We start from the raw sequence: 16,562 nt of genomic DNA, 5'->3' as shown, positions 1-16,562 counted from the left end.
AATAATTGGTTTCTTTTATTCATCACAACTATTTTCCTGCTTTGGACACGAGTGTATTTTGTATTTACACAGAAAGACCCAATATTTAGCGCCACTCAGCTTCCAAACATTTCTCTGAGTGGAAGGAAGGGGTATAGCCTTAGATAAAGGGGGTGAGAAGGTCTCAGTGCTGACTGCAGTCTTTGCGTGTGTCTCCGCAGTGCTCGGGGCCAAGGGAGGAGGTCCTCCTCTGCTTTCAATGCCAGCAACCGCTCTGGGGACTGAAGTATCTTGACAGCACACTGACAGTCACCACACCCAGCCCGGCTGCCACCGCTGCCACCCTTTAATGTGCCAGCACAGATAACTTGCAGTTACACAGCAGAGGAATGAAAGCTTCGGGAAAGGAAAGGACGCGGCGGGCTTTAAAGCAAACATTACACAAAGGTGCAGGTCAGTGAAGTCAATTCATCCTGCTGCGCGTTACAAAAATTCGAGCAAAGTTAAAGAAGTATGTGGCAGAAATGAGGCCAGACTTGCGCATTCATGTCATACGGCATTTACTGCGACATTTTTACTTCTGTATGAGGAACATTTGTGCTCTTTCTGTGGGTCTGAGGCAACAGCTGAAGGCAGAGGTAATTCAACCGTCACCAACATTGAAAGCAGAGGGCTTCAGTTTGTGTCAGCAACGATCACGTGCCAGGTAGAGATATTCTTAAAATCTTAAATTGCAAGATCCTAATTTCTGCAAACTTTTGTGAAACTGAGAACCAAACCTGGATCCAAACTCCGTGACCTGATGTGATTATCGGTGTTGAGGCCAGGCACAGTGCTGCAGATCAGAAATGAAATATTTTGACATTTCTGCCCACCATCCACAGGGCACAGAGCTGCAACTGCCTTTCTGACACAGAGGTATGGGCTCCTTCAGAGGATGGCTGCTTCTCCAGGGCTCCAGTTCCATTTCTCTACCATTTCTCTGTTCTTCTGACTTCCAACACAGATTCAAAGGTGAAAACAACACCTCTTTCCACCCCTGCATCTCAACCTTGTAATGCACTGAGAAAAGGCAGTACAAAAAGTCTGAGTTTTGAGGGCCAGCTTTCATGTTGCCTTTGATCCCTATGCAAGACACAGCAAAGCAATATCATATCAGGTTCAGGGCATTTGCTGCGTATTTCTCTGTTTCTTTGTAGTAATACAAATAGTGGAATCAAGGTATAGAACAAGCATAGCTCAGGCCTGCTGCTTATTTACACCTGTGATTATTCCCGATGAATCAAAATCTAGCCACTGGTGGATGGATAGTGTTCTGATTGTCTAAATATAGGTGTTTTTTTTGTTTTATTAGACACTGCAGAGTAATCCAGACATGCGTGAGGCAGATAGAGCACAGATTTTCACAGTGTTTCATGCCTTCCTGGAGAAACTCTGGAAGGCCTTTCTGCGTATCAAAGGGAGTAATATCTATGCATAAGTATGGAACCATACGCTGAGCATGACGTGGCAGCTAAGGTTTCACAGCTGGAAGATATTGCAAGCAGAAATCAAAATATATCCAACTGAAAGTTTTGCACTAAGAAAAGCTATGCTTTAGGTGTATTTTGAAAAAAAAAAATCATGCTAGCAGCACATTGACGTGAAGGCAGCTCAGTGGTTCACCTCAGAAGGTAGCATGACTGGTGTTTTAATGTCAGCCTAACGCCTCTGAGGTGATAGGAAGGCTTTCTTTGACTCTACGGGGAGTTACTGCCCTCAGATTTTGGAAAAAAAAAACAACACAAAAAAGTGTAAAATCCACGTATGCTTTATGCTTAGGTATTCCTACAGCATCTCTCTCTGGTAATGCAGCTTAAACTAACCCAACTGTCCTTGCTAAAAAGGAATTTACCTAGTCTGGCAAAAGTTAAGCAAATCCTACCCTTGATGTTAATGACGACTTTGAGTATGTAAGGACCAAACAAGGACAACAGGATTTAGCTCTCTGGGAAAAGCACAACAAATGCAGACAGGAAACGTCCTGTCTCCGTACCAGTGACAGTCCTCTGCGCTTCCTTGAAAATGTCCTTTGACTCCTGCCCTGGTCCTTGAAGAAGTGACCTTGTCAGGAAGGCAATTTGCTGCGTGTGCAAATAGACTTTGAGCAGAGAGAGCACTTGCAGAAGGCCGATGCTGGAAATCAGAGATGCCGTGCAGAGAGGATTCATTGCCCGGTGTTTCTGACACACACTTATTGTGGTGCAGTGCTTTGAGCCCTTCCAGAACAGGGAAAATAGCATCCTCTAGGGCAGCAAGTTTAAATAATGGCACACCTACTATAACACAGACACCAAAACGAATGTAGAGAGACCTTTGCAGTTCCTCTTGGCCCACTCCTAACTACAGGATTATGCTCTCTCTTGCTAGGAGGTGGCTGGCTGTATCTCTCACAGCTTCCCTAGTACATATTTGCCTGGGGAAATTGTGCAGAACAGATAATAAGTGTGTATCATACTGTCTCTGCAGCCCCTGTGTGTTGTAATTCCCTACCAAATTGCCTTTCATACAGGCACACAGTCATCACGTTTTCTGTGCTGTGTTGCACCTGCAAAACTCAGCCAGGACCAGCTGGAAGAAACAGCTCTCAAATCCCCTGGAACGCATCCCAGACACAGGTCTGCTCAAAGAGACAAAAGTCTCTGATAAAGTTTAAAACCTCACTTCCCTAGATTGGACGGTAGTTTGGGAATAAAACAATGTGGCCATCTTGAACTGAGATAATTTAATGCCATGGAACATGGAATCATAGAATCATAGAATAGTTTAGGTTGGAAGGGACCTTTAAAAATCATCTAGTCCAAATTCCCTGCAATAAGCAGGGACATCTTCAACTATATCAGATTGCTCAGAGCCCTGTCCAATCTGACCTTGAATGTCTCCAGGGATGGGGCATCCACAGCTTCCCTGGGAAACCTGTTCCAGTCTCTCACCACTGTCTTCCTTATATAGAGTCTGAATCTACATCTTTTAGTTTAAAACCATTATCCCCTGTCCTATCACAACAGGCCCTGCTAAAAAACTTGTCTCTTCTTTCTTAGAAGCCTTCTTTAAGTACTGAAAGTCCTCTATAAGGTCTCCCTGGAGCATTCTCTTCTCCAGGCTGAGCGACCCCAGCTCTCTCACCCAGTCCACACTGGAGAGGTGTTCCAGTCCTCTGATCATTTTTGTGGCCCTCCTCCAGACCTGCTCCAACAAGTCCATGTCCTTCTTATGTTGGAGGCTCCAGAGCTGGATGCAGTACTCCAGGTGGGGCCTCATCAGAGCAGAGTAGAGGGGCAGAATCACCTCCCTTGACCTGCTGGCCACGCTTCATTTGATGCAGCCCAGGATGTAGTTGGCTTTCTGAGCTGCAAGTGCACAGTGCTGCTCGTATCCAGCTTTCCAACCACCAGTACCCCCAAGTCCTTCTCAACAGGGCTGCTCTCAATCCCTTCATCCCCCAGTCTGTGTTGATATCAGGCGTTGCTCTGACCAACATGCAGAACCCTGGACTTAGCCTTGTTGAACCTCATGAGGTTCACATGGGCCTACTTCTCAAGCTTTTCCAGGTCTCTCTGGGTGGCATCCTGCCCTTCAGGCAAGTCAACCACATCACTCACGTTGGTGTCACCTACAAATTTGCTGGAGGTGCACTCTATACCACTGTCTGTGTTATTGATGAAGACATTGAACAGTACCAGTCCCAATACAGACCCCTGAGGGACACCACTTCTCACTGAGCTCCATCTAGACATTGAGCTGTTGACCACTACCCTCTGGATGAGCACACACAGCAACTCTTATGAGAAGAGAAAAGGGTTATGATTTGTCCTTTTGTCTCAGAAAGTCCCTGCCCAAATACTTCCAGTTTTACATTGTTAACCCTTGTCTGGTTCCCAGGAAATCACAGAAATGTTCAAGACAATTTGTACCTAATGTAAGGCCTTTGCACAATTGCCTGTTAATTGGAAAAGTGTTCATTACTGCGAGGTGGCTAACGCTCCTCTACCATAGCAAGCAGCCAGTGGTCAGTTCCACCCAGGTAAAGGACCACCATACTCCACTGGCCCCCAAAGACATTTATCAGTGGTGTATTTGCAAGGTGTATTGAGAATGCAAATTTCTGAGTAAATGTTTTAGCTATTAATTAATACTGAGTAGTAGTGGAAGGGCAGACATTCTTTAGACATTATAAATCTAGTGAGGTATTTATATTCCTTATATTTGTAGAGTTTTATTATTAATTGCTTGAAGTGACTATAAGCTGGAAGTCCTTCCCTTGGCATTTGGAGCTTAATATAGGAAAAAGAAGAGCTGTGGTAAAAGGTAAGTGGAAAGATTAATACTTTTAAAGTACTAATTATTTAAAAGAAGAGAGGAGGACAGAAAATTCCAGTAAATCCCACCCTTTTTTTTTTTTTCGTCAGATGAAGCAAGGGGAATAAAAGGTGCTGTAATTTGATATGCTTAGGCCATTCTTATTTTTTTGACTGTTACTTCTTGGAGCACAAATTATTTCTGCTAGTGACTGTCTGGGAATATGAATGTAAAACATATAGATACTATACAAGCAGGGAAAAAACAGAATCTGTGCTTAGCTTAGGTTTGGTGTTATGCTGAAAGTAAAACCATCAGTTGCATATGACACTCACTGCAGGATTTAAAAATCGTTTTGAGACTGAAGGAGGCATATATCCCAGTCTGTGAAGTCATCAACCCCTTCTCCTTCAAGTCTCTTAAAAAAACAATACCAAACACTCCCTTTGCTTGAAAGAATAAGGTTTTGATTTAGAACAAGCCTAATTTGCTAAATAGCCTGCACCTCAGTATTTCTCATTGAGTCTTGTTTTTTAGTTACAAGTTCAGCTGTACCCTCCTTGATTGTATTTTCTGTATAAAATCACACACACGATTAAAAGAATGTAATGAATGTGTTTAGGAATAAAAATGGCAATCATGTAAGCAATTTTGCTGAAAAAGTACAGCGTTTGATTAATTCTTATTGAAGTACTGAATAAATTACACCGATTTTTTTTTATTAACTAATTAGCTAATTTAGAAGATAATCAGAAAGAAAATAATGTAAGTGAAATATGAAGTTAACAAAATAGAGACCCAATCCCCATGTCTCCACTCCTTTTAAGAAAAAAAAAAGAAAAAGAAAAGGTAGAGTACCCCATACTTAATATTAAATCTAGTCAGAAACTAAGCCAAAACATTAGCTGTTTGGGGATATTTTTCATATGGGGAGTGGAACATATACCACTTTGACAATCTTTATTTCAACTTTTTCTGTGCATTCAACATTTCTCTCATCAATCTTGGTTATTTTTTATTCATTCTCTAAAAAAATAAATAATTTCGGGGGACTTTGAAATCACACATTCATTTTACGGGATCAGTAGTCTCTTAGTGTCCTGGACACTTCGTGTGGGATACAGGGATAGCAGCAGCTCAGGTAATTTCTCCCAGTGAGTCAAGTTCTCCTCTGACAGCTCAGTCCTCCACAGGAAAACAAGGCTGAAATTATTATTACCCAAACAGATTAAGATTCTCGGCCACATGGCAGCAGCAGCAGGGCAAAAAAAGAGAGAGACAGAAATGCTGCTGAAAAACAGATCATAAATGAGCAAAAAGTCAGCTTTGCCAATAAAACGTATCTTGTTGTCCATGGAAAGAATCTTAATGCTTCTATCTTACGTGATGCTATTGGGGGCCACTGTCCGACGACTCACAGCTCAAAGAATACTGAGACCTCTTGCACTTAGGAATAGGGCATTATTTGTGGAAGGAAGGTATTGTGAAACTAACAGGAGACAAAAAATTAGTGAAAGAACATCACTTTGCTACTCAGTAGTAGTGGGAAGACCAGAGCCCAAGTGGGAAAAATAAAATAGTCTGTCAAATCTGCTAGGGCCAATGGTTTCTTACGGGCCCTTGGGTACACCAGGAGCAGCTGAAGGAAATGCAAATGACTTCTTGTAAAATAGAGTTAAATTGTTTTCTCTGCATTTCAGTTGTTTCACAACCCATCAAAGCAATCTTTTAAGGTGAAAAAGCTAGAAGAGAAACACTGGTGCAGCTTGGGGGGGGGGGGGGTTCCCAGTGAGGGTGCCTAAATATGTGTGTGTGTGTGTATAAGTAATCAAAATGTAGAAAGACACTTTCTCATGACTTCTCCTTAGGCCTGGTTGACCATAAGGAAGTAAAGCAGAAAACAACATATCAGCAGAAATTTCCTGTTGAACAACGAGCTGACAATGTGCTAGGTAATGCTGAAAAAGGACGAGGAATGTGGGAAAGCTCGAGTAGGACAGGCTTGTAGCTCAGCTGCATCTGGCTGGATTTGCAGCTAGCCAAATACGGGTACTACTGTCAAGAAAGCTACTTGCAAGCCAGAATAAATATGTCCATAACACGGGCAGTTCTTGTAAGTTTCATTATGAATCTAGTATGTATACCGGATATGTCTACCATGTGTTGTTTGCGCGCATGTGCTGAGCTGAAGTATGGAAAATGACATAGGTAATCAGTTAATCTTCATAGGGTGTATCAACGCAGACGGAACTACATTGTCGAGAGGGACTTGTTGCACTCTGAAGGGGTAATTAACCAGGCCACTTCATTAGACAGGCTGACACAATGCAAAAATAAATAAATAACAGGCAAGCAAAATTTCTGAATACAGAAATGTCATTTGTGGACCTGTCTTTCAAAAATCCTTTCAGAACTTAGTAAAAGGCTAATATCTGCACACCCTAAATGTGCTTGCGTTTCCTAGTGATGAATTACAAAATGAATTTTGATGGTTGTTTTTACTTCCTTATGATATAACACTTGTTTAACATTATTAGTGCATGTTCTTTGTTTGGGTGTTAGTTGGAGAACAGTTATGAAATCTGTACCCTAAAAAACAATCAGCTTTTTAAACTCCTTACAGAAAAGTCTTCAGTTCAGACACAGGCTGGTTCTTTGCTATGTGTCTCCACTCAAACCACAGTGGAACATCATCCTAAATGCAATCTTGCCACTAGCACAGGGTACGCAGCATCTTTGGAGGACAGTTCTTCATTGCAATTTCTCTAAGATTTTCATCCCTCCAGTCCCAGATAGATTTTACATCACAGTGGGAGCTGACCATGGAACTATACCTCTGTCTCACACAAGTGGTAAGTGCATCCATTTTTGGTTCATTTCTTCTGTACCTACCCAACACCCTCCACACCACAATGACTTTCCAAGGTCTTCCATGGAAAGGTGAACAGGGGGGGTTGTGTGTTTAAGTGACAGGTCTGGGCCAAGCAGGCCCAAGTCTATGTGACCGATACAGAGCAGGTTTCCAACCCAGGTAGTTCTCACTGTGAGCATATGAAGGACCAAGTCCACATCTGCCCTGCCTTAAAGCCAGCTGCTCAGCTACCACCAGTTCCTCAGACTTCTATGCTCCCTGGGCTCCTAAAGTCTTCCTGATGAAATTCTTGTTGGTACCAGACCACCTCTGCAAAATGTTACAACTTTGATTTTTTTTCCTGAAATGAAATTTCAGCAAAAAAGTAATCCATCCAACCAGTTAATTATGACTGTATACACAAACAATCTACTATACATACATATATATATATGAAATCTGCGTCTAAAACAATAGCATATGTTAACAGTTGTGAATGTAGTGTGATTTCATTTCACCCTTTTATTTTGATTCCTTCGGGTCTGATGCAATGCCTTTTCACTCCTGACTATTCCCAGCTGCTGAAGTGGCCTTTGGGAACACAGGCTTCCTGAGAGCTACTCTACCTCTCACTAGGTCTGAACCAAAAGCAAATTCTAAAGCTAAAAAAATAAAAGAACTGGAGATTATCAGCCCACTTTTGTAATTCCACTTAGGGTAGGTGCACAGAGTTGTCTGCCCAGGCTGGAGCTGTTGTTTTTGGCTTCCAGCTGCAGAGTTAGGGAGCAATGAATTAGGTCACAGCGGGAACGTTTTTTCTTTGCAAACATATAGCCAACAATGTAACTAAACCAGAACAGCTCTCTTTCACCAATAAGACAAATCCATTGATTTTGTAGTCATAAGCATCCTAAGACAACTGTTCAGAAATACCAACATTCAGCAGGTCAGAGATTCAACCAGTGATTCCTGTGGCAGTCCCGTCATTTGTGGGTTAGGTGAAGGCTACATCTCAAGAAGAGTCTAAATTTCGTGTAAATTTCAGACTTATGAAAAAGGCACCAGGATACTGTTCCCTCTGGGTAGATAACCTAGGTGTGGCAGGCAGGTGCAATTGCTGGGTCTCACCAAAAAAATACACTTCAGGAACAGAGATGAAATTAATTTAAAAATTTGTCTTGCAATTCACCTTAGCAGTTTGATAATTTAGGTGTCCGAAAGGTTGTGTGTCAATGTGATATCCAGTCAGCATAGTTTTGAAATACCTGAAGTTAAAAGCTCAAATGTGGTTTATGTCCAGTGTTTGGCTGTGGGAGGCTGAAAACCCCAGCTCCGCAACCATAGGACAGACTATTTGAAGTTTAGGTGCCATTTTGGTCTGACAACAGCATATTTGAAGATACTCACACAGGCCTTACTCCTTTTAATTATGTGAAGAATGACACTTATGTTCACTGTCACAGGCATGTGTTAACCAGAGGTTTTCTTTAGGTTGTTAGGCTTCACAAGAGGAAAACAAATCTTGAAACAGAATTATTAGAACTTTCTAATCTAATTAAAAATAATGATTTCTTGTAATGTTGCAGAGCCTATGGCATTACCCAACCACACCCTGGGCTGCATCAGAAGTGTGGCCAGCAGGTCGAGGGAGGTGATTCTGTCCCCCTACTCCACTCTGTTGAGACCCCACCTGGAGTACTGCGTCTGGCTCTGGAGCCCCAACATAAGAAGAACATGGACCTGTTGGAGCGGGTCCAGAGCAGGGCTACAAAGATGATGAGAGGGCTGGAGACTCTCTCCTGTGAGGACAGGCTGAGAGAGTTGGGGCCGTTCAGCCTGGAGAAGAGAAAGCTCCGGGGAGACCTTATAGCCCCTTCCAGTAGCTAAAGGGGGCCTACAAGAAAGATGGAGAGGGACTCTTGATCAGGGAGTGTAGCAATAGGACAAGGGGTAATGGTTTTAAACTGAAAGGGGGCAGATTTAGATTAAATATCAAGAATAAATTCTTTACTGTGAGGGTGGTGAGACACTGGAAGAGGTTTCCCAGGGAAGCTGTGGATGTCCCATCCCTGGAGGCATTCAAGGCCAGGTTGGATGGGGCTCTGAGCAACCTGGTCTAGTGGGAGGTGTCCCATGGCAGGGAGGGTGGAACTCGATGATCTTTAAGGTCCCTTCCAATCTAAATCGTTCTATGAGTCTATGGTTATAATGGTGTTTGTGTGTCTGGTAATGTATGTTAAAAACTGCTTAACTTTCTAAATATGTAAATGAGTCACATATTGATGATAATATATACAATTTATGGTTTGGGTTTTTTTTTCATAACACCTACTGATCCCAAGGAAAATGCAAGGGATGAATGCCACTACACTGTTAGCTTCACTGTTACCCTTTTGTAAAAGGCTAATATAACCTTTTGAGTCTTTTACCATATATGGGTCCAACAGCTAAAACACACACACAAAAAAATCCAGTATTTTTAGAAACCCACTGGATATAAGATTATTGGTAGAGCAAAGCTATAGCACAGAAGACTCTGTCTTGGAGAATGAAGACATTTGACAATATATTTGTTTCCTGCCAGAAACAGTCAGAGAAATGTGCTTGAAACTGGTTTTAATTGTTGCTGGTTTCCACAAATCTCTTACTGACAGTGGCTATCTTGCTAAAATAAGGCTCACACATGAACATTTCTGAGAGTTAGCCCACTGTGTGAAGCTGCAAGCAACTTTCCAGACCATCTGAGGCTGTTAAGAGGCAAAGGGCAAGTCCTGATGTTCATTCCTTGCTTTGTCCTGAGCGTTCCAAGGGAATGGGTGAGTCTGTGGCTCTTCTTTGGTCAGGACTTAACATATTATACCTAGCCACAACCCTGGGGTCTGAATCCATACTTCAGGATGGATGCCAGGATCCTTTTGATTCTACAAAATGTTTTATGGGGTAGAATCAACCAAAAGAAAAACATGTGGTAATGCTCATTCTAGTTTCAAGAATCCTAACAGGATTAAATTCAACCCCTTGTCAATTTAATTGAACATTTGCTATGGCAAGGAGTGACTGTATACACAGTGCAAAAGCGAGCATTTTTGTGTATTTGAGGGTTACCTTCCAAATCAGTTCTTTAGCTCTAGCTGTGAATGGAGTACTGTTATTAAAAATGAAAAAAAAAAACAACACATTAAATCGAAGGCCATTTCTCGTAACGAGAGCCAAGCCTTCACCTTGGAAAAGGGTGGAGTGGATTTTGTGCCGACCCAGCAACACACCCAGAGTAGCCCACGCTCGCTGGGGACGAGGCTAAGCCAGTTCTCTGTCTGCGCTGAGTGTAATGCCTCCCCTGCTTGGGGAATGTCAGTCCTGCTTTCCTGAACTCCGCCTGCAGTATCTAGAGGAAAGCGGGCTCGCATTGTCTTCCACCGCTCGCCCCAGGAAACATGATATCATTCTCAAACAAAAGCGGGAAAGCTGACAGATCTATTGAGATGGGTGTGACTACAGCACACACCTCGCTGGTCAGCCCCTGTGGAAAAGGCAGTGACCGGCAGCTCGTCAGTACTGAGCTGTCGGCACTGTCCATGTTTATAGCTAATCTCTGCAGCCGACTTGTGACTTAATGATTGTTTCTGTGTCAATCAGGTACATGTCATCACGTAGAGAAATGGGAAAGAGGCAAAGAGTCGTGGTAACTGGGCTTTTTGTTCTTCTCCATCCATAACGCTTACAGCACCAAGTATCTCCTTAAAGCGAAAAGCTGGAAGTGATCTGAGTTTGAATCAGTGTGCAGCTAAGCAATCAAGTAACTTAAGCCACAAAAGAGGAATTGGTAAACAATACACAGCCTGTTACAGCAATGGCTAGATACGAATGCTTCCAGACACGCATTCAGCAGATTTTAAACACATTTTTTTTTGGCCTGTATTAATCTCTAGTATTTTAAAGATGCCAGAATTAACATCTCATACTCATCTGTTCATAATCTCGCTTAGCTATTAACGTGCTGGTAATCAGGAAGATCTGGAAATTGTAAAGCGAGTTACATCGCAGTGAAGACTCCTGCTTTTTCTTGCTACATTCTGGTTTTCATTGTGTTACAGCACATTACCTTTTTACTGTGAGATGGACTGTAACACCTTATGTATATCTCAATGAAATGGTTCGGAGTGACTTTAGAGTCTAAGATTATTCTGTGAGTTGTACTTCTCTTTCACAGATTTTCCTTGGTATTATCCTGAAGAAACTGTCTAGAAAATCAAAATATGGATGGTAAAAGCAATACTAAAATTCTGAGCAACTAAGAATCCGGTGGGAAGGGTGCAGGCTTCCTCAGGGCTCTGCTTGTGATAGTTTCAGCCAAGCACCTCTAACATTAATACTCTGAATACTGTAAACTAAATTTGCATTAGTATAATCTTACTGTATACCTTTCTGCAGATGTATCTTATGGCTAACTTCTGGCTTGCTGAACTAATGATATTTGCTCATAATACTGAATTATTCTTTAGCTATATTTGAAGTGTTATTAATTGATCTTATATAATGTACATTATTCTGCCCTTCTTGTCCACTGAATTTCATCTAGATACCAGTTGTGGAATCTTGTATAAAAACTTGTCTAAAATCAGATACGGGAATGCCTAGAAACGTCAACATTTCCCACTGCTCAGCCAGTTCATAAAGTCAGTCACAGAAAAAGTCAACATTTATTCTGTATTTAGAGCAGGTATTCTTGGGGAAAGACATCAATGTTTTTAAAGTAACGAGCTTTATGAAAAAGTTAGTACCACAAGGCAGAGGAGAAACCCTGTTGTGATGCGCGTATGTGTCAACAAATGACTTCAACAATTAACAAGAGGTAGCAGCAGATTCTACATGTAGCTAAAACCTTCCCAGTAGCTTGGCCACAGTCCTGTGAGAGCACTGCACAGAGATAAGTAGTCTCACTGAAACAAACACAAATACTCGAATCAATAAAGATAAGTGCTGGAGTAAGGAGTAGAGAGTCATGCGTTCTGCCTGCACATCATGTGAGAAACGAGAAAGACATGACAGGTCGACTACAGACATTAAAGCAAAGGCTTACCTGAAATCATCAGGCTGAATCCGTAGAGAACTAGATGTGCTAAAGGGTCCATGCTTTCCAAAATTTATCCATCCAGTTCCTACAGTCGCACATGGAGTAGCCTTTTCTCGGGGTAGACGTTTACTGGTTACTCCTCTGCATGGTACGCTGTTTACAAGTCACAGGCAAGAAATCACAGCGCTGGAGCAGGCTGGAACAGTCTCATTGCTGTCTGAGTACAGGGAGTTTAAGTTCCTTTTTCCTGTTTCCTTTGTAGATTAGGATGGGAAAGGCAGGATCTTAAAGGCATTTTTTGTATCAGCAGGACTGCAGGGCAGTGCAAATCCTGTCCATCCAGCAATACATCAAAACAGTTATCTGGAGCTGCTGGAGAAGCAGGGGACTGCTGTTGGTCACAGTCAGCAAAACAGGAACAATGATGGCATCCTCCAACAGGCGGGAGAGTGCAAGTAGAAAGTCCTCCACCTAGGTGGAAAGTGTCATCCCCTTCTCAAAGGGCAGATCTGCTAATTTCTCAGGGTGCTATCATCTTTTCCCTTATTTATTTGATCCACGTGTAAGCTGCTGGCTGCAATGCATCTCGGCGCACAGTAATAAAAATATGAAGTAAACAGTAACAAAACAACCAGCTGAATCCAGTATAGACCAAAGCCAGCCGCAATCCAGCTAACTACTCCATTAATACATGTGCCTTATTGGAAACAATTTTTCTCTACACTTGACAATTGGAAACAGGCTGAAAACTTGTTGCAATAATAAATCACACCCAGAGTTATTATGACTTCAGTGGGATCAAAATGCCACATCACTCAGGGGGGTCTCAAAACTCAGAAGCTAAAACAGAACATGAGGAAAAAAATACAAAAAACCCCACAAAAAATAATGAAATAGATGGAGAAGCAGCACTTAGATACATAAACAGAATTGCAAATAAAAGGCAATCTTATTTACCACTCGACTAAATATAACCCATGACAATGTAGCATTTGAAAGTCCTGTAGTCCTGCCAAGATGCTAACACCCACAATGACTTTTACGGAAGTATAGAAATGTTAATGTTCGGCATCATTTTGGAAATGGGGTATGGGTTGGTCTTACTTTGATTTAATTTTCTTAGGAAGAACTTTTAGCCTTTGACTGTTGTAGATTTTGCAGAGGAAGTCCTTTACACCTGAAACCTATTGCCATGTAGACAGAAAGAAGGGTGTCACCTACAGCATATTAACCCAGAGCAGCTCCTTCCATGCCACAGCCCCCCCCCCCCCCCCCCCCAAAAAAAAAAAAACAACCCCAAACTGAAAGTGAAACCAAGTAGGAACTTAAACTGAAAATACTCTATGAGTGCAAAATCACAGTGTGAGGTCCAAACACTACTAAAATTCCATTTTGAGGCTTAAAGAAAGCAGAGTATGAGATATTTACCTGGTCTGGCTCCAGATCAAAATACGTACATGTGTTTTGTCCATCTTTGTTTTTTGAGAAGATGTATTCGACTCTTAGACATGTAGAGGCAGTGATTATCCACACAGCACATTAGCCTTTATAAACCAGCTTGTATAGGGCCCTCCAATATCAGATTAGTTAGCGTTTTACCAGATACTGTTACCATAATTTCTCTCTAGTGGGTATCTCTGTGCAGTTGCTCATTTAACCTGCTTCTAACATGGCCTATCCTTAATTTTTTTACAGTGTCTTTGGATTTGCTGAGGGATGGGAGGTTAAACAACTTCACTCAAGGCTGCAGTTCTCCAGATTGTTATTGTGAGCTTAGAGGGTTTTTTAAACTTTTCACTTAAACCTTACTCCCTAGGGAATAAACAGGTCACTGAGGAGAAGTGCATCATGTCTCCATTTTTAATGCACCTAAACGCAAAGCAATGCATATTGCTTCTGATAAATAAATAAATGCTGCTGATACTGATTTTGCCATATGCATAATTAGCCAGGTCAGCTATTCATTAATTTGTGAAGAATCAACTTGTGCCTACTAATCATTTCATCTGCCATGATAAAGTAGCTACCTCCAGGATGAGACCTGGCAGCATAAATATGCAATACTCCACAACTACAAGAAGGTTGCAAAGACTTGCTGAAGCCCGAAGGGAGGAAACATGTGCTTACCCAAGTCAGGATTTGGTTGGGATAACAGCCTCAGCAGGTTCATGTATTTGTTTTGTGCTTCATGATATAATTTAATTTTTTGAAGAAATAAAGAATAGCATCTATGATTCAGCAAACATTTAAGTGCTTTTTAATGTGTAGTAAATGTTTAAGCATAGATCTATATCTATTTGGAAAGCGTTTAAGTGCCACAGTTTGATTACTGTTCCCACTGATTTCAAAATTAATCACATGGTAAGTTTTTGCTAGATTGTGGCATTTAAAGGATCTTACTGTTCTAGCTTATTCATATTTAAGTGTCTGCCAGCCCTACCTTCCATATTTTCATCCTTATATTTGATGTTATTAGAATATGAGCCTTCCTAAAAGTAAGTCATATCAATGTTCTGTTCTGTGAACTAAAAGCTGTATGATGTGATCATCCCTCTGATTCCCGAACACCTCAGAAGTGTGGTAGCATTGCCTGTCCCCTCCACCAAGCAGCAACAATATCATAGCAGAACCCCATGCGTGCGCCCGTCTCTTGCTACCCAGTCCTCAGCTTATATTGATGGATCTACAAACAAGAGGATCCTAAATCTCAGCCTGCATTCACAGGCACCGGAGAGTTGGAGATTAAAGCACCGGAGAGTTGGAGATAGACATCTGGCAAAACCAGATTGCCAGTGAAAGAAACTGGGCTAAAAGGATGGCAAGAAGAGTAAAACATCATACCGAGTTACTCTAGCTTTTGTTGCACGGGGGACTAATAGAGGCTGATGACTACTGGGCTGGCCAACGAGCATGCCCACGGCACGTCCTCAGGTGGGTATGTAGCTGTATTTGGGCCCTGTTGTCTACAACCTTTGTCTTTTCTAAAGGCACTCAGAAAGGCTGTCCAACCCCGTGCGATTTTTAAAGTGTTCCCCTCAGGAACATCAGTTTTGTTGGTGGCTACTGCTGATTAATGCATATCAGCGTTCACATCTAACTTGACACCCATCACAATGGCAAGCATGAGCTTTTAAATTAGTTACAGCAGGGAAACAAATTGTCTTTCAACATGTAAATATAACCCTAGCGCTAAACATGGCTTTTCATAACTCTGTTTGCCGGAGGCTAATTTTATGATACATCAAGTGCCCTGAACTCCTGACACCAGGCTTTCCTCTTTAGATAAGCAGCATGCTTGTCTCAAGGACAATCCATTCATACATGCCGTATTGCATGGAAATATGTGAGGAGGAAAAATAAACAATGCCACTCCGCACTTCTTTAATCAGGTAGATGTGTTAGCAGAAAGCACATATCCTCTTGCAGTGTCTGGCTGTATTATGCTTCTTTGGAAACAAGCCATTACTTTGGCCTTGACATGATGCTAATATGTGTTAGTAGGAGGCAGCAGAGGAACTTTAGGAATTATTAGGCGCCACAATCAGCTAATATAAAGCAGAGGCTCATAAATGATGGAGTTTAAGCGCTTTTCTTAAGCAGATCCTGTTCTCTCCTGCAGAACAGCCTGTGCCGCTGAGGCAAACCGCAGCCCCTAAGCCATCTATTTTGGATCACCTGGAAGTGAGAGGCTGCAGCCAGGTCGCCAGTGAGAGGACGCGTGCTGTTGCTGGTCTAAGTGCTCAGGATGAGGACTATCCCTACGCAGTGCAGTGGCAGCGTAGAAGCTGGAGGGAGATAAAGGTTTCTGCAGTACGTAGTTAAAGATAAGTCGTGTTAACATGGAAGGGAGAGGGTGGAGGAGTGGTGGTATTGTAATAGATGGTTGTGAGATACCTTAAGGTGGGGTAGAAAATGCCACAGTCTGTTTTTTGTTGCAGCTCATTCTCTTGACTTGACAGCCCACGCTGAGGAGGCGCAGTTACTCCGTGCTTTTTCTACTGCCTCTCCTGCATGTGCGTACTCAAAAGGTTACTCTGGATTGCAAACGTAGCTATGATCAGGTGTTTTGCGCAGTGTTTTTGTTTTCTTCTCAAAAAAAGAACTTCTCTTAGATTTTCAGGAGACCATAGCCTGGAAAATGGCTGAGTGTTGAGCATTCTACAGAACAACCTCAGCCAAAGGGAGCTGTTGCTTGCCTGTCTTCCTTGCTAGTGAAGTGAAAGGGAATTTACGAGCGTGGGATTAAACACAAGATCTTGTGAGAATCTCAGATTTCTTTCAAGGAGAAAGTCCAGCTGACGAAACATCACAGGAGTACTT

At 42.1% G+C, this 16,562-nt stretch overlaps 1 protein-coding gene across 1 annotated transcript in view; it reads right to left on the bottom strand.

The window, feature by feature from the left end:
• TEK (TEK receptor tyrosine kinase) overlaps window positions 1-12,422 on the bottom strand; it is a 42,687-nt gene extending 30,265 nt beyond the window's left edge. The window contains exon 1 of the mRNA XM_082497241.1: window positions 12,249-12,422. Coding sequence (XP_082353367.1) covers window positions 12,249-12,300 — 52 coding nt within the window. The 5' untranslated portion in view covers window positions 12,301-12,422. The remainder of the gene's footprint in view (window positions 1-12,248) is intronic.
• Window positions 12,423-16,562: the final 4,140 nt, after the last annotated feature.

This window comes from Vanellus vanellus (assembly GCF_965231255.1).
Source record: "Vanellus vanellus genome assembly, chromosome: Z".
NCBI classification, from domain to species: Eukaryota; Metazoa; Chordata; class Aves; order Charadriiformes; family Charadriidae; genus Vanellus; species Vanellus vanellus.
The sequence above is the reverse complement of the archived record's forward strand: the minus strand, read 5'-3'. Positions and strand labels throughout refer to the sequence as shown.